Source organism: Phlebotomus argentipes, unplaced genomic scaffold (assembly GCF_947086385.1).
Source record: "Phlebotomus argentipes unplaced genomic scaffold, Phlebotomus argentipes genome assembly contig_15, whole genome shotgun sequence".
NCBI classification, from domain to species: domain Eukaryota; kingdom Metazoa; phylum Arthropoda; class Insecta; order Diptera; family Psychodidae; genus Phlebotomus; species Phlebotomus argentipes.
In genome coordinates, this window is record NW_026776181.1 from 12,199,764 (window position 1) to 12,217,786 (window position 18,023).

At 42.8% G+C, this 18,023-nt stretch overlaps 3 protein-coding genes across 7 annotated transcripts in view; all 3 read left to right on the forward strand.

The window, feature by feature from the left end:
- The first annotated feature begins 21 nt into the window (after positions 1-21).
- On the forward strand, positions 22-3,643 carry LOC132261400 (regulator of nonsense transcripts 2). Its single transcript, XM_059760200.1, has 3 exons — positions 22-2,149; positions 2,217-3,380; positions 3,445-3,643. Exons 1-3 carry the CDS (start codon positions 93-95, stop codon positions 3,605-3,607), a joined length of 3,384 nt encoding a protein of 1,127 aa, XP_059616183.1. The 5' UTR covers positions 22-92; the 3' UTR covers positions 3,608-3,643.
- A 66-nt stretch (positions 3,644-3,709) lies between these two features.
- Positions 3,710-7,027, forward strand: LOC132261401 (neutral alpha-glucosidase AB). Of its 2 annotated transcripts, none has more exons than XM_059760202.1 (4): positions 3,710-3,789; positions 3,910-4,017; positions 4,090-6,555; positions 6,639-7,027. In XM_059760202.1, exons 2-4 carry the CDS (start codon positions 3,917-3,919, stop codon positions 6,850-6,852), a joined length of 2,781 nt encoding a protein of 926 aa, XP_059616185.1. In that variant the 5' UTR covers positions 3,710-3,789; positions 3,910-3,916; the 3' UTR covers positions 6,853-7,027. The 2 variants fall into 2 exon arrangements, with proteins under 2 accessions (XP_059616185.1, XP_059616184.1); XM_059760201.1 differs by having other exon boundaries at positions 3,715-3,838.
- An 8,285-nt stretch (positions 7,028-15,312) lies between these two features.
- Positions 15,313-18,023, forward strand: part of LOC132262552 (protein amalgam) — a 43,426-nt gene continuing 40,715 nt past the window's right edge. For 3 of the 4 annotated variants that reach the window (XM_059761844.1, XM_059761841.1, XM_059761843.1), the window contains exon 1: positions 15,313-15,388. The gene's annotated coding sequence lies outside the window, so the exon portion shown is untranslated. The remainder of the gene's footprint in view (positions 15,389-18,023) is intronic. The other variant, XM_059761842.1, reaches the window with a different exon arrangement.

Genomic DNA, 18,023 nt, shown 5'->3' on the forward strand with positions numbered 1-18,023 from the left:
CTTCGCCAGGCCTTCTTAGCGGGTCACCATGAGAGCTTTTTCATTTGACAGCTGCAGTTGTGCAAAAGTGTGCTCGATCGAAAAATGTAAACATGGTGCAGGAAGAAGTTGAGGAGAATTGTGAGACAAAAGATTCCTCCGCGAAAGAGGAAGAGCAGGAGATTGAGGATGTGAAAGGCTATATTAGTGATGTGCAGTCGAGGATTTCCGCCAAAAGTGTTCTACGGGGAGAAAACACGTCGAGTGCGAGGCCCACGGAAGAGTACTTCTTCAAGTTGGATTCCAATGTGAAGAAGAACACGGCCTTCGTGAAGAAGCTGAAGCAGTTTACAACTGCTCAGCTGGATTCCCTGCTGAAGGACATGTCCGGATTGAACCTGACCAAGTACATCTCGGAGATTTGCGCCGCCATCGTGGAGGCGAAGCTGAAGACGACAGACGTCACAGCGATGGTGACTCTGTGCAGTCGGCTGCATCAGCTGTATGGAGAGTTTTCGCCGCTGTTCTTCGAGCACTGGCAGAAGATCCTGAACATCAAAGGATCGGAGAAGTTGGTGAATCCCAGCAAGATGAGAGTGGATTTGCGACTGTTTGCGGAACTCGTTAGTGTGGGCATTTTCTCCAACAAGAGTGGCTTGGCTCTTCTCGGGAATGTCCTTGTTTCGTTGATTCAACAGGACAAAGAGGAATTTGCCAATCTCTCGATTATAATGTCCTTCTGCAAGAATTGTGGCGAGGAATATGCTGGATTGGTGTCGAAGAAGATTGTGGATTTAGCTGAGAAGCACAAAATGACGCTCCCGACGTCAACGCTTCTTTTGCCTGACAAGCAGCAGGCTCTGAGGAATCTGCTGAGAGACTACTACAAGGGCCTGATGGAATACTTGAAGGAGAGACACAAGGAGCTGATGGCCATGGAGAGATCGTGTCAGAATGCGTTGTCCTCCAAGGGAGAAGTCTCTTCAGCTCGTCGCGAAAAGCTGGAGTTCATGCAATCTTCCTTCGAGAAGCTCCTCTCCTCCACGCAAACTCTCTCCGATTTGCTAAACGAACCTCTGCCCGAGCTTCCCAAGCAGACAGAGGAGAGCTCTGGCGGGATCATCTTTGAGTCCACAGATCTAACGTTCGATGGACAGCTGGATCCGTGGGGAGATGAAGAGACCAAGAGTTTCTACGTCGATCTTCCGGATTTGCGTCTCTTCCTTCCCAATTTCGCCCCTAAACAGCCCTCAGTGACACCCGAGGAGCCCCAGATGACTGAAGAGGTGCTCGACATGGAGATTGAGCCTGAGCAATTGGCCGTGGAAGAGCCTCCGCCGGATCCAGACATTCCGGCGTCGTCCACACCCGAACCACCGCCTGAGGAAGTCGCCCCGAAAGTGGCAGCGCCCCAGCCAATGCAGAACACGAAGCACCAATTCGAGACTTTCTCCCACAACCTTATGAACTGCGTCAACAAGGAACTAATCGACTCGGCGGCCATTGAATTTCTGCTCCATCTCAACACCAAAAGCAATCGCAAGAAACTGGCCAAAGTCCTCTTCGGCGTGCAACGCACGAGACTCGATCTCTTGCCGATGTTTGCGCGTTTCGTGGCCACAATCAATATCGTCTCGCCGGACGTGGCCACTGATCTGGCACTGCTGCTGAAGAACGATTTCCGCTATCACGTGCTGAAGAAGGATCAGATTAACATTGAGAGCAAGATCAAGGTGGTGCGCTTCATCGGGGAGCTCACAAAGTTCGGGATGTACTCCAAGATCGAGGCACTGTACTGCCTCAAGTTCCTCCTCCACGACTTCCAGCATCACAACATTGAGATGGCGTGCGCCTTCCTGGAAGTCTGCGGAACTTATCTGTACAACTGCGCCGAGAGTCGTCTGCGGACTAACGTTTACTTGGAGCAGATGATGCGTCTAAAGGTGGTCACAGCCTTGGATTCGAGACACGCGGCTCAGATTGAGAGTGTCTATTACTTAGTAAAACCACCCGAAGGAACGGGCATCACTAGGAAGCAGCGGCCGCCGATGCAGATGTACGTGCGATATTTAGTTTTCGAGGCGCTCAACAAGTCAAATGTGGATAAAATCATCAAGATGATGAGGAGACTGAACTGGGATGACAAGGAAATCAGCGAGTATGCCATCAGGTGAATACCAATTGAAATGGGCAGAATATTGATGTCCAATAGTACACTGATCTTTTTGTATTTGCAGGTGTCTCTCGAAGGCCTACAACATTCGCTACCACCTCATTCGCTGCTTGGCAGATTTGGTCTCCGGCTTGAGTTCATATCAGGACAAGGCGATGGCGAAAGTGATTGACTGTGTTTTCGAGGATATTCGTGCTGGTCTGGAGATTCACTCACCCAAATTGGCTCAGCGTCGAATTGCCATGGCCAAGTATATCGGTGAATTGTACAATTATCGTCTAATCGAGAGCCACAACGTCCTCAACACGCTGTACTCGATCATCTCGTTTGGCGTTCCGATGGATCATGCCGTGGTGTCCGTCGTGGATCCGCCGGGCAGTCTGTTCCGGCTAAAGTTGGCCTGCGTGCTGCTCGACACGTGTGGCCAGTACTTCACGAGCTCCAGTCGCAAGGGTCTGGACTACTTTCTGCTGTTCTTTCAGCAGTACTTCTGGTACAAGAAGAGCGATCCTGTGTTTGAAACGGAGGCCAGCGGTGACCTGTTTCCCATTCTCGTGGAGCACATGTACAGAGACTGCCTGGCGAGCGTGCGTCCCAAGTTGAAACCCTTCACGTCCCTGGAGCAATCCAAAGAGGCTGTTGAGAAGCTGAAGCAAGAGTTGTATCCCACTCTGAACAGCAGCGACTTGGGAGAGAGTGCCGAGAGCGAGTTGGAGGCCATCAATGAGGTGGACAGTGACAATGACAACACTGCTGAAGAGACATCAGAGGCTGTGGTGGACTCCGATGACGAAACGGAGCGCCGCAGTCGTGAGGAAGCAGAAGAGCTGGATGTCGACCTGGAGGCGAATGGCCCCGAAGAAGTGGAGATGCAAGAGGAGAGAAGAAAGACACCGGAAAAGACGCAGGAAGATTTGGAGTTCGAGCAGGCTTTCGAACGGATGGCCATGGAGAGCTACCAAGAACGACTGAGGGACCCGGCAAAGCCCAGCACGAAGGACATCCCAGTGCCCATGATGACGCGCACCGGGAAGAAGACGTACGAGCAACTGAGTATGCAAGAACCGCCGCCCAGTGACGATACGGTGTCTTTCGTGCTGATGATGCGCGGCAACAAGGTGGGTAAGCAGCAATTCAGGACATTTGCTGCTCCTGCTGACAGTCACTTGGCGAAGAATCTGAAGCTTCAGGAGCAGAAGATTCGCGAAGAGAATGAGAAAGTTAAGAGGTATGTTTTCCCTAATAGCTTGATGGCAAGAAATGTGTCTGAAAGATTTAATTGTTTCCCATAGGTTGACGCTCAATATCACTGAAAGAATTGAGGAGGAGGACTACCAAGAATCCCTGTTGCAATCCCAGCGTTGTCTCACGCAGAATCGGCAGCAGAAGGCAGCGAAACCCCAAAAATTCAAACATCAGAAAGGTGCTCCCGACGCTGATTTGATTTTCGGTTAGATAAATACTTTTCCCTCCAATAAAATTCTCCTTTGAATTCAGTCGCCAGATGGCGTTTGAATCGGTTTGGGGAGAAAGCTCAGCGATGACGATTTCGCTTCTTGTCACCGGGTTCACGAGCTTTCGAGCAAAACGGAGCATTTTTTGGGAGGCTAATACGTGGAAAATATTAATTATATCAGGTTAGTGTTGTGCAAAAGAGCATCTACTTATTGTGAAGTTACTGATAAGGTAGGGAGGAGTGAAGTGTACTTGAATTAAGGTGTGTTTTGATTCATGGAAAATTTTCTTGTGTTTCACAGAGTTACAATGAGATTGATAATTGTGGGGCTTTTGGGGCTCCTCTTCGCCTTCGCCGGAGGCGTGGATAAGAATAATTTCAAGAATTGTGACCAGAGCAGTTTCTGCAGGTTAGAATGAATGCAGATGGAGATGAAGGTTATTGGGGATTAACCAGACGCTTTTCTTCCTTTCCTTGTCAGACGCTGCCGGAAGATTGAACCCGGAAATTCTCCTTACGAGGTTCAACTGGCCACGGCGAAGACCTTTCCGGATCACCTTACAGTGGATGTGGTGAATAAGGAAAACGATCATGTGTTCCTCCTGAAACTGGTTGGCTTGAAGGGGAACAAATTCCACGTGGAGATTGACGAAAAGACTCCCTTGAAGCCCCGGTATCGTGTCGTGGACGCTCTAAAAGGCCCCCCGGCAACTGATAACGTGGCCGTGAAGAAAGAAGATGGATCGATAAGTGTGGAATGCGGAGGAAATCGCGCTGTTATTGTGGCATCACCTTTCCGGATTGATTTCTACAATGGGGAAGTTTTGGTGGTGTCCACAAATGCGAAGGGACTCATGAAATTCGAACACCTCAGAAAGAAACCAGAACCTGCTCCTCTGGAAGGCGAAGAGACGGCTGAGGAAGTGCCGAGCGAGGAGAACAATGTGGTACAGCCCAAGACTGAAGAGGAAGCGGATCCTGGAGCGTGGGATGAAAACTTCAAGTCGCACCACGACAGCAAACCGAACGGTCCAGAGGCGATCGCAATGGATTTCACCTTTCCTCAAGCTGAGGTGCTGTTTGGCATTCCTGAGCATGCGGATTCCTTTGCTTTGAAGCCCACGCTGGGATCGGAACCGTATCGGCTGTACAATTTGGATGTGTTTGAGTACGAATTGGACAGTCCGATGGCCCTTTATGGGGCTGTTCCGGTCCTTTATGGTCACGGAGAAGGTAACACAGCTGGAGTTTATTGGCAAAATGCAGCAGAAACTTGGGTGGACATCTACAATGCTAATGCGAAGAAGAATGTGATGTCGTCGATTGTGAATTTCGTGTCCAGGAATCGCCAAACTGATCCTCCAGCGGGCCATTTCATGTCTGAGAGTGGTATTGTGGACTTTTTTGTTCTCTTGGGCCCCACGCCTATGGACGCCTTCACGCAGTACACGGATCTCACTGGCGTGACTGCTTTGCCGCAAGTTTTCAGCCTGGGATACCATCAGTCCCGATGGAATTACAACGATGAGATGGATGTGGCGAGTGTGAACGATAAGTTTGATGAGCATGACATTCCAATGGACACCATGTGGCTGGATATTGAGTACACGGATGCCAAGAAGTACTTCACGTGGGACGATCACAAGTTCCAGCATCCTTTGGAGATGATCAAGAATCTCACGGAGCGCGGTCGTCACCTGGTTATAATCATTGATCCTCACATTAAGCGTGATGGTGGATATTTCTTCCACAACGACTGCACTGATCGCGGATACTATGTGAAGAACAAGGACGGACGTGATTACGAAGGATGGTGCTGGCCAGGAGCCGCCAGCTATCCGGACTTCTTCAATCCCGAAGTGAGGAAATATTACGCAGATCAGTATCAGCTGGACAATTTCCAGACAACAACGGCAGATGTGATGCTGTGGAATGACATGAACGAGCCGTCAGTGTTCAATGGACCAGAAGTTACCATGCTGAAGGACAACATTCACTTTGGAGATTGGGAGCATCGCGACGTGCACAATATCTACGGTCACATGCACGTGCTGGCGACCTTCGAAGGCCTCATGCGTCGCAGTAATGGCGTTCAGCGACCCTTCATTCTCTCGCGATCCCACTTTGCCGGCACGCAGCGATACGCGGCTATCTGGACGGGCGACAATGCTGCCGAGTGGGGCCATCTGCAAGCCTCGGTGAAGATGTGCTTGTCGGAATCTGTGGCTGGCATGTCTTTCTGTGGCGCTGACGTTGGTGGGTTCTTCGGGAATCCCGATGCTGAACTCTTCGAGCGATGGTACCAGGCCGGAGCGTTCTTACCATTCTTCAGGGCGCACTCCCACATCGACACGCGTCGCCGGGAGCCGTGGCTCATGCCAGAAGCCACAATGCTTGTTATACGCGATGCAATTCGCCGGCGCTACAGCTACCTTCCCTTCTGGTATACACTCTTCTACGAGCACGAAAAGACAGGATATCCAGTGATGCGACCTCTCCTCACTCACTACCCGCTCGACAAGGAGACTTTCACCATTGACTACGAGTATCTTCTGGGTGATGTGTTGCTCGTGCGTCCTGTTCTGCAGCAAGGAGTGTCCAAGGTGGACGTGTACTTCCCTTCAGTCGATGGGAAGAAGGAGGGTGATATTTGGTACGATGTGGACGACTACAGGAAGATCACAACGGCTGGATTTGAGACGGTGCCCGTGAACAATTACAAAATCCCTGTGTATCAGCGCGGAGGAACAATCTTGCCGAAGAAAGAGCGCGTCAGGAGAGCAGCAACACTCATGATTAACGATCCAGTCACTCTCGTCGTGGCTTTGGATAATAATCACTCGGCCAAAGGAACACTGTATGTGGACGATGAGAAGACTTATGATTATCGCAGTGGAAAGTACATCTACGTCAGTCTGGAGTTCAAAGACAACGTCCTGACTTCTAGGTGAGTAACAGAATTTGTGAAATGCTGAATTGGCAGTGGATTTGATGAGCTGACTGCACTCTCTCTTGTCTCTTTTCCCTCAGGAAAAATGACGAGAAGGCCAATTATGATACCAAATCATGGGTGGAGCGCGTTGTGATTGTCGGACTGGAGCACGTGCCGAAATCAGCAACGTTAAGTGTGAGTGGAGAGCCTCAGACTGTGACACTTGAGGTCAACAAACATGACCAGAGTGTCATCATCCGGAAGCCTGGGGTTGTTTTGTCACGAAAGTGGTCCATTCAACTCAACTATTAGTTGATCAACACTCAGTAATCATTGTTTTTACACGTGGAGTATATTGAATCAAGTAATGGCGATGCGCAGAGCCAACGTAAGTGATTTAAAGTTGACCTAGAAAAGTGAGTAAATGTATTTCCGTTTTTTCTTCGTATCACAAAAAGAAAATTAAAATTAATGATTCTTAGGAAAATACTTTTCCACTTATTTAAATATGGATAAGAACTTCTTGTCTTCAGCATTCATCATTCTGAATGGCGGCAGATCTGAGCTGGTTTGTGTGTGATCGGAAAGTAAGCGAAGGGCGTGGATCAAGGGGGTGACATTAGGTCGGAAGTGGTGTACAGTTCGCCAGAATTTTCTTAAATTCTCCCTTAAAAAATGTCTTCACTTGGTTTTACTACTCTAGAGCATTTCTGCAGTTTTGAAAATCAATTTAGAGTGAATAACAAAAGTTCTCTAAGACTAAAATACTCTAGATCTATGATAAATGAATAATGTAATGTAGAACAATGTGGGAACTGTAGTCGCGGATTTTTCTGACACAGTGTCGAAGTGCTGGAAGCGGTGTACCGATTTCGGCCATATAATCTCCCCGGGGAAGCAGAGTCCCGAAACGCCGAAATGAGTGGCATTTGGGAGACAAAAAGTTGCAAGAGCGAGAGAGTAGATAAATGCGAATCAATATTTGCACTACTTATCACGTATTATGTGTCTAATCTTGGATTAGAATTCATCTTGTGTCGCCCAAGAGAAACGTGCTCAACGGGGGAGATGCCGCCTCACTCGAGTCCCGATGGGCCCTTCATTTCAATTGCGTGCGAATGTGGGGCTGGAGTGGGTGGGCGACTCAATGGGGGAGTTATTTTGTTGTGACAATTTCACCCTCCTCAACCACATCACCTTCTCATGGAAATCTCTTTTGGGGCAATCTCCAGCTGAGGAGACGACTTTAAGGGGGAACTTTCCACGCAAGTCCACGTGTGATCAAGATTCCCAACCCCTCGTCGCCTCCGCCCCGTGCACGGCACAGAAGACAAATGAGCCTATAATTGTGAGTATCACTAATCCACTGCGGTGATGCTTAATTGTTGTGTCTCGGAAGCTGGCAAACTTATATCAATTTCCCTTCACCCATCCGAAACGCCTAGACAGACAGAAATTGTCGCAGGAGAGTTTTGACGGTATTAATGTTTTGTGCGGGCATTTTGCTGACCCAAGCACGTAATCAATACAGGATGTTGAACGGGTGTGGGACTCTTGGTATCTCACCTCCTGCGAGGTGTGATTGGGAGGGTGTTCGTTAAGATGACACTGGAGAGAGGAAATAAGATTTAGCCTTCAGTTTCTCTGTAGCTCGCTACTTAAAGTTGTAACTTTTCTGCACGATTAAAATCTGGCAGTGATTGAGCATGTTTAGTTAATTTAAGCTTTTTTAGTATGTACATACAAGAATGAGTATTTTCTCTTTCCCTTTATTTCCTTTAATTTTGCATTCCTTCAATAATGCAGAACTTTCATCTGGAAGAGAAGAAACAAACAAATCATTTTTGCAGAACGAGAATATGTCTGAATGATAATAAATGAGTGTAATGTGTTAAAGATTAAGGTGGGATGCGATCAAATTTTGGCAGTGTATCTCGGGGAATTATATGGAAATAAACATTCAATTGAGTTCGGGTTGAGGGTGTGAGCAAAGACACAGTGTAAAGTGGGTTAATCGCTCGGATCAGAGAATGTTAATACACTTTACTCTTGGCACCCTCTTCAACAGTCATTTTGTGGGTGGGAATTTTGTGCGTGCGAAGGGGTGCCCGAAAGCCTCTTGTAAATGAACAATCATTTAGCGATGAGAGTGAGGATTCCTTCAAGAAGAGACTTTTCATTAGACAACTAAGGATATTTCACCCAAGAACCCATGGAAATTCATAAAAGGGCTTCCCACACCGATCCAACGCACACACACACACACACACACTCGAGGGGTTCTCAAAGTGAAATATATTTGTCAGTGGAGTTGCAAAACTAATTGGAAGAAATTGGAAATTTCTCCGCTATGCTTTCGCAGAGGGTAGCGGCGGGGGAGCAATGGGAAAATTCATTGGGAGTAAAATTTTCAGTTGATTTTCCACAAGTGGAGCATTAGAGGGTGTGCGGCGCTGACGGGCGGCGGGGGAAGACAGTACAAGGCGAGGACGATGGAATAGAGAGTATAGTTGTTGTATTATTGAACAAACCCCCTGATGACTGCCGCCCCTTTGGTGTTTGTTGTCCTGCCAGGCGCCATGGACCATTTCGCCACCCTCAAAAGAACACAGCTCAGTTACAATATGCAGAGAGTTAGAATTACAAATTCAGCCACAATTCGCTGATGGGTGGCCCACTAATGAAAGCGCACATACAGAATCATAAATCATTTGCTATGTACATGTGTGTGTTGGCGGGAGAGGAGTTGGGAAGCTGTGCCGCCTCATTTGCTCCTCTGGACATGGAGCATTGGAGCGCCGCATAGGCAAAAATGCGGCGTGTTCTTGGGAGCAAGAAGCTCCATGGAAATCCCTTGGTGTAATTTAATTAAATTACCCCGCCAATATAGCGCCCGGGAACGATTTGAACTTGTCCCATTCAATTTTCTGACAATACACCTTAAGGAAGGAGAGACAGTGAAAAGATAGATGCCATTTGGCGGAAAGGCAAAGGACCAACTTTTACATGCCATGAAACTTTTGTGCCCCGAAAAAGTGAACTTTGCGTCCTTTTCCTTATTATCAGGAAAACCCATATCCTTCCATCTCGGCCATAGATTTACTCCCAGACTCTGTATTCCTGCGTGACACCCAAGGCAAATGTATAACATTTTTCCGTTGTTGCTCTTCAAATTGCAAATCAATCTTGTCATTTTGAATAATGATGCTTTCCCTCGCCCGACCTCGTGAGAAAGTTTCTCACAGTGTAAAATTCCATTTGTCTAATCCACAATAAACTTCCCCCGAGAAGAGCTATCTTGCCAACCGACAAAGCTCTGATCGATACTGCCGAACAAGGAGTAGGAGAGACTGGGTCTCACCTCAACAAGACCACTTGGAAATGGTAAATTTATTCCCTGTACAAAATCACTCAATTGCGTTCACTTCCATGAGAAATACTCACTGTGCATAGGTGGTGTTCTTTTGTGTTGAGCTCCAACTCTGGCTGGCTCGTACATGTCACGGCAAATTGTCCAATATATTGGTGGCACTCGAATGGGATTCCTCCACTTTACATCCTCAATTAGACAGTCTCTGAAGAAAGTTTTGCAGAAGTCAGATTTAGTTCAAGTTGGAGCGAAGTGCAACAACTGAGGGAATAAATTGAACATTTCCAACACTCGTATGCTCAATTTCTCACCTCGACACTGTTGGTATTATTCGTGCTGTCAAACCCCAAATTATATTGTATTTGGACATACGTATATGAAATAAATTGACTATATTTAAATTAATAGAGTTAATTATTGTCGTAATAACTAAGACGGAACCCTTTCTTGGTGACAATGTAAACTTTAAAATTGAAAATTTTCAAAACTTTTCCGGCAAAACTTCCGTAAAAACGAAACGTGATACGTCTCATCCCGATAGTTATTGTGTGTATGGATAAAAGGGTGGAGAGATATTTGAAATTCAGAGGAGGAGATATTTTCCGAGATCGTGACCTTTTCATGTGAGAGGTTGCTCCTAGCATTCAATTGAAATGATTGCTGTGGACGCCTTTTGTTGGCCATGTGGGTGATGCTATGAGGAAATTTTACAGTATCTCCTTAACGCCGGATCTCAATTCTTTCCAAAAATACATAAATGGCGAGAGTGTGGGAATTTATGAGCGTGATTCACAGTTTATTCAATTTATTTTTCACTGCTTCTGTCTCACCCTTCCACTTGGGCCCATTCAACAACCCATTGAGGGATTTCCTTGCGTGAGTAATAGAGAGGGAAGATGGAATCATCCAATAAATAACAGAAGAAAGGACCCAGGAAAGGGCAAAGGAAGAGAGGGATGATGCGGAGCAATAACATTTTTTCGTGCCTTTTCCTTCCTCCTTGACGGCAAAGTGACCCATTGAGATGGTGATGATTCGCAAAGGCGAAAAGTCGTAAGAGAAAACATGCAAAAGATAGTTGAGGGGTGACTCTGCAAATCGAGAGGAAAACACCATCATCCATCGCCCAGAAAATCCCTTTTGCGTGTCTCCTCAATGACTCCCTCCTCTCGCTCTCTTCCGTTCCGTTTATGATACCAATGCAAAAAGAGAAAATCATTGAAATTGTATCACTTTTGGCCTCGCCATCTCCATCTTCACACCACATTTTCCAATCCGATTCCATGCCAAATCAAACGATTGCTGTTTGTATAAGAATTCTCCGCTTCCCTTTGCTTCTTGAGGCAGCTCGTTTGCCCTCTTGGGACGCACACTCATCCAGCGGGAATTGCCCAAAGAGCGTGGAGGCAGCACGGAACCCATGTCTAGAAGCGCCCCTTCTCACACCATACTCTATAGTGAAAACAAGCCAGTTATTTATGATGTCCCCCAACTCAAAATAAAAGTGGCCGAGGGGCTCGATGCTCACCCTTGACTATCACCCATTTTTATTCCTTCACGACTTCTGTGGAAGGCAATCAAATGAGGGGATGACAATTTATGTCCCCTTCCAAGGCGCTCCATTTGGAGTGATTTTGAGATCAAGTGCCGAGGGTGTGGATTAAGCAAATTGAAATGCACTTTCACAGACTCTTTAGCGCTTCTCCAGTAAGGCTATGCATACTTTAATTGACTTTGCCTCTCGTCAAAGGGACTGTGCAATGGGTACAAGATCAACATAATCAAATGAAGAAATTCTATCATCCAACCTCTGTGGCCATGTTCAGAATAATTCATGATAAAGCCACTAATTAAACTGTGTCCATTCTATCTTGGCAGTGTCTTCTTTAAAAGGGTTTCAAGTGTGCCAAATACTGAACATATTGCGCAATCCCACTTGTTTTTGTTATTTTGGTGTGGCGATTTAACTTATATTTCCATGAGTAAACTATTAAACTATTTAATAGGCATTTTAGTCTCTTAGACTAGAGGTGGTTAACTTTATTTTTAGAGATTTTTATGGTAAAATACGCGTATTATACAAAAGTAATGACCAAAGAAAGTTTTAACCAGCAACATTTGACCTTTTTCATTACAAATTGTATAATAAAAAATACTACGAAAACTTTTTTAGGATGTTAGCCACCATAAAGACGTGAAAAACGGGAAATCTTCATATGAACCGCCAACTCTAGGGGGCCGTAAATGCAAGAAGTTGCGGGAGGAAGAAATGAGGTGAATAGAAGGTGGTGTTTAAAATTAATTTTGCATCAATTACGGGTGAAAACACGAGGGGGCGGTTTTTGTAATTAACATCGGGGGAGCAGCCTCGAAATGATCCTGTGGTCCAAATAATGATGACAAATTCACAGCCGCAGAGCCCAAACACACGGTCAAACAGAATTTCATTTCCACCCAGTACAATATTAAGGGGACACCACAGGGCATTGTCGTGTCGGGAGCGCGCTTCCAGCAACAAATTGAGACAAATAGACAATAATTTTTTCTACGTTTGCCGCGCGTGGAGCTGGAAAGTGAAAGCAAATCATAAATTTCCCGCGTCTTTCATAATTAACTTCCGCGATCGTTTATTATTCTGCAAGAGAGTGACACGAGGACGATGGAAAAATTTAATTACAATCTTACCATCCCTGAGGAACCATTTTTCTCCGTTTGCCATGAGAAAAGTGCCAAGAGGCAAGCTTCTTCGCCTCGGGCGACATGTCACAACTCATCTTGTCGCCTTCCGCGTCCTCCCACTCTTGCACCCACTTCGAATCCATCAATGCGGATTATTAGTCTTTGCGGCCGCACTCTTTATTAGTTGGTTCGATATATTCTAATTAGGAAGCAAATAGTACGTCGCAGCAATCATTAGGTTATTCAAATTGATTCAACCTCTTCAGTTCTCTCGAGGCACCCTTTCCACCTACTTTTCAGATACTCTTCTCCTTCGCAGCATAATAAAGGCAGGCTAAATTGGCGGGAAATGAAAGGAATCTGAAGAGCAGGAAGAAGTAGAAAAAACACAAGAGACAATTGGAAACGGAAAGTAATAAAAGTCAAAGTGATATACGAGTCAAATCGATTTGGGCGCGTTCGTCTATAAATTACCAGCAGCAATTGACGAAAACTTTTTTCTGCCTTCTCTCCTTTTTGATTTTATATCGACTTACAATATTATTTTATTTGTTTCTCCCTCTGTATTTGCCATATCAAAAATAGTTTTATTGGCTCAATTTGAATTTTTTCCGCTTCACGCAGCCTGACTTGCGGATGGATAAAACGTTCCGCGAGGGGAACTATTGATGTTCTAGGCGGAAAATGACTTTTTGCTCAAATCCTTTTTCAGACAGCGATGACAAAATTTAACAAAATTATCCGTATTAGCTTGGGTATTAGAGTTCATATGGAGTACAAAATTATATTTTCGAACGATAATATTCGGTAAATATTGATTTTTATATAGTAGTTTTGCATAAATCAAAGATGCGATTCGTAAATACGAAGTTTCTCCAAATTACTTTTAATTTGGTGATTTTATTTATAACTCAAAATATTATTATGCAATCCTTAACTTAATCCCTAAATCTTATTAACTGGAGGTTTTACATCAATTTCAGAAGAAGAAAAAATCGTTCAATCGTACTTTCTGGTTGACGAGAGAAGCCATTATTGAAAGAAGTGATTGGAATAAATAGTTGATATTTATTTCTGTTCCTTCTTCACTCGATGCTTGGGAAGAAAGTTGGTAGCAAAAAATATGAAGATAAAATGACAAAATATTTATTTAATATACAGGAAAATTGCGTTTGGAATTGAGGATGAAAGCACGTGGTTGTTGCTGAGAACATCGTCGCCCATTGGATCAAAGCGTGACTGGCGCACAAGCCAAGTCAACCCCCAAACATCCCCATTCAGCACTGTGCAGACTGAAGTGGGGAAGCCTTCACACACACTTAGGCAAATAAGGGGGAGACGGGAATTCGTGGGGCATAAGCAAAAATTGAATTTGAGCTTTTCCCACGCAGAAGGAAACTGGTAATTTGCGGAAATTCTCACTGTTGCTAAAGTTTAAAATGAATGGAATTCATAAATTAGGGGATTTGCCGTAATACTCTATATATTCTTCATTCTCGGAATCACCAGCGTGAACAAATTTTGATGGTGCGAATAGTTTCACTTCCATTGTAATGACGGTATTTCTCCAATGATGAGGCTTTTGTGCAAACTCGCTGAAAATTATTAGATCTGAGGTGATGAGAAGACTATGGACTCTGTGCTCGCCCATTTTCATGTTGAGTCATTTAGCATATTTTCATTGCCCACAATTTCGAACCTCGCTCACATGTTTCAAAACTGTTGAGAACAATTTTCATTCTGAAATAGTTGTATGAAATGCAATACTGCAATTCTAAGAAATCTTTAACTGCCAGTTCAACTAAAACAATTGATATAATATTTTCAGAATATTATTAATATGAAATTCTGTAAAATTTGAAATTATTTGGTATGAAAAGAAAATCACAAAATATGTCTTCAAAATGTGAAGTATTTTATTTGTGCTTTTGAATCACTTTGCAGACATGAGTTTCAATTGCAATATTTCAAAATAAAATCTTCGGTCACGACGACGAGGGTAAGTTTTCTAAAATAATTATACAGATGCCTTTTATTTAATTGAAAGCGTGACTTGAAGTTTAAGAAAGTAACCACGCGACGTCTGAGCACGTTTTCTTAACACCTGTTCAACTGAAAAATTCTTCTGCAGACGAACCTTATTGTTCCAACAGACGAAAAAAGTACGAGTTCACAGATTTCCCCATTAGATGATGTGTTTTTTTTATGAACTTGCAAACTACATAAGCAAATTGGAGGTCAGGCGTATAATTTGGTGAACAAAGTCACGTGAAAATGGTTATATTGATGTAAATGAAATGGTAAAATATGTGAGAAAATATGCACAAATGTGTACATTGAGCGATTGCAAGGGAAGAAGTCAGGAAAAGCGTGAGAACAGGAAATAGGACCCTCCTCATTCTGTTGCCAAACTCACCACAAATATCTTCAAGGACCGCCTGCAATTTCTCCTTCAACCGCCACAATGAGCCTCGTCCGTCTCACTCACTCTCACTCTCACTTCTTAGGATGGTTGATGCGATTGTGCGCCGTTGATGTCTCCAAGCTTCTGCCGCTTTTTGCGAAAGCATGTGGAAAAGCTTCAGCGGCACTCTTGCACAATTCACCGAGTCAGTTGCAAACCAGCTCGCCGAGTGGAAACACTGCGCCCGGTTCCGTGGATGTTCACTTGCCAATAATCACTGTACCATATTGAATAATTCACGAAAGTTCGCACGATGCATTAAAAGCTCACTATTGAAATTAATACGGAAATATCTAGTGTGGTTAATAGCAGAAGTGTATTAGCTGATTCAGTTAGTATGACTTTTATAAACATGTCACTCAACACTCAAAATAACCAAGTTTATACATCAGTGAAAAACTGTCACTCAATGGAAATGCCGAGAGATTAATTTTAATTAATTACTCACATTGTCACTATTACAAATGGGTGGCAATTGAGAGAATATATCGACCAAATATACTGGCTCCAAATGTTCTCACCCTCCATTTTTCGTGTTTGTCATTCCCCCGGCGATTTCCCAAAAAAAGTGAAGAAGAAAAACTCCCTAGAAATATATGATAAATGATAACTCTTGAGGATCTATTGGGATCTCTATATTTGTTCTTCTGAATTAGGATTATCTCAATATTGAAGTTAGGCACTTTTTTAAAGTCTCGTGTAAATTCAAAATTAGATTAGATTAAAAACATTAGGTTACACCATGTTAACATCAGAGCTCAATTTGAGCCTAAGTGATGAAAGTGTTTCAGAATAATTGAATTATTGGCTTTTAATTTGACTTTTATTCGTCAATTGAAATATTTATCATAAAATCATATTAACCTATCAATTAATAATGTGCGAATATTTTTATCCATAACCCAAATATATTGGATTTACATATGTCATTTAGCAGACATTTATATAAATCTATTAGCAGAAATTGCTACGTAAAATGCGCGATGGAATAATTAGAATCCATTAGTAAAATAACCCTTTTGGCTGATATTTTTTTGCCATTCCTCAAATCTTGCATGGTAATGTGAAATATTGAAAATACTTGTTGGGCCATGTGCAGCGAATTAATGTACATATACGAACGTGAAATTGATATAAATTGCCAAACCACAATAATTTTTCAATTTACCATCCGCCCTCCCAACGTTTTTCTGTAATTTAAGTGTAATTGCTTCCGTTGTGAATGAGTTGAGGAAGGCGCGGAGTGAAAATTCGAAAATTTCCCCATTTTCTATGTTGTTCAATTTGCCTTGCAGCACATTGAATTGCATTTCAGGAGTTGTACGGAAATGTGCTTAAGAAGTTTAAGACATTCCACAGCTTTGGCTACATAAATGCAGAAGAGAGTTGTTGTCTGCTTAGCAAACTTCAGAAAATTAAATGTAGAAGAAAGAATAACAACAATGATAATACAATTTTTTCATCATCAAAAGTCTAAATGTGAAAATCTGTTAGAAAGTTATCAGTGTATCTTGAGATACCAGTGAAATTAAGCACATTTTTATATAGAAAAAGACTAAGCGAATTAAATATAAATGTGTACATATAAAGTTATGATGCATTTTTTATGTAGAAGTGAAATTGTACATTCATGTTCTGATAGTGTCATTGAAAATTTAATGCATTTGAGAATTACAAAAAATATTAATAACTTTGTTGACAGATTTTAAATGATAGTTTATATGTTTCATCAATAATACTATATTTAGCATAAATTTTAAAATTTTCACTTTGCCTGACAATTATGAAAATAATTTAATACGGTTACAAATCAAATTGCAAACCCGCATGTGTATGAATTTCAGATAATTGACAATTTCAGTGAGAAAACAATCAGATTTCGGTGAAAATCTAGCCACATAATCTATGAAAACCCAACATTGACTTGATAAATCACATAGAATGCCGCAAAGTGAGTAAAAATCTGCAAATATGTACAAAACGTCATAAGTCAAAGAAGAGGAGGAGGGAGAGAGTGACTCTTTTCTGTCTTATGTATCCTTTGTACACGTAAAAATGAATATCAAATGAATTTCTAATAAATTGTAAACGGGCACGCACTAAATGAATTTATTTATAACACCCGTTTCCATGGGTATCAATGGAAAACAAGCTTCTCCAACCTTACTTGATGGTTGTGCTTTTGTACCTTCTCTGAAGCACCACAAAACTACCCTCAGACTGTTCTGCATATTCTGCCAAGAGTTACAAATAACAGTACACAAGTCTCGGTTCCATCATAAATTTTCTTATGTTTTTCCTTCACTCTATCTCTCCACATTGTAGTTTTTCTCTTGGTGTCCACATACGCCACGAAAGAAAATGGATGAGGAATATATTTTACACATAACACGAAGATTGTAGCAGAAAAATAAACCTATGCATACACTATGTACATACATACATATATGTATGTATGCTCATAAGCGACTGTCTGTGAATATACAAAAAATATAAATTTTCCGAAGAAATTCGAGATACTTTGACAAGTGTATAAATTTTTCCACTAAAGGGGAAAAAAACGATTGCAAAGGGAAGTTTCGTGCAAAAATATTTATTTCTTGCATCTTAGATATTCTAGTAATATTTGACCGAAATGAAAATAGATAGAAAGACGTTCTTTAATTACATGGTTTAGGAAATAATGGCCTATCATTCTCTTCCATGTTCTTATTTTCACAGGTTTCAAAACAATTATTTATTCACAATTTAATTCACATGCAGTCAGAGATTTTATATAAAAAGTATAAGCACAAAGAGAAATACAATGGCAATTTGAATTGCTCTAAATGACTTTATAATTATTGCATTCCTAACACAATCAAGCATTTCAATAGTTAAGCTTTAAGTAGACACAATTTATTTCACCAATGTACACATTTCCCAAAATTGACTCTAAAATAACATTAAAAGTGATTAATTTACAAATTT

What these genes read in the sequence shown, in the direction of transcription:
- LOC132261401 (XM_059760202.1), top strand. Translation starts at nt 3,917, where the DNA reads ATGAGATTGATAATTGTGGGGCTTTTGGGGCTCCTCTTCGCCTTCGCC. An exon ending in GACCAGAGCAGTTTCTGCAG is followed by an intron (nt 4,018 to 4,089) that starts GTTAGAATGAAT and finishes TTTCCTTGTCAG; the next exon opens with ACGCTGCCGGAAGATTGAAC. An exon ending in GACAACGTCCTGACTTCTAG is followed by an intron (nt 6,556 to 6,638) that starts GTGAGTAACAGA and finishes CTTTTCCCTCAG; the next exon opens with GAAAAATGACGAGAAGGCCA.
- LOC132261400 (XM_059760200.1), top strand. Translation starts at nt 93, where the DNA reads ATGGTGCAGGAAGAAGTTGAGGAGAATTGTGAGACAAAAGATTCCTCC. An exon ending in ATCAGCGAGTATGCCATCAG is followed by an intron (nt 2,150 to 2,216) that starts GTGAATACCAAT and finishes TTGTATTTGCAG; the next exon opens with GTGTCTCTCGAAGGCCTACA. An exon ending in GAGAATGAGAAAGTTAAGAG is followed by an intron (nt 3,381 to 3,444) that starts GTATGTTTTCCC and finishes TGTTTCCCATAG; the next exon opens with GTTGACGCTCAATATCACTG.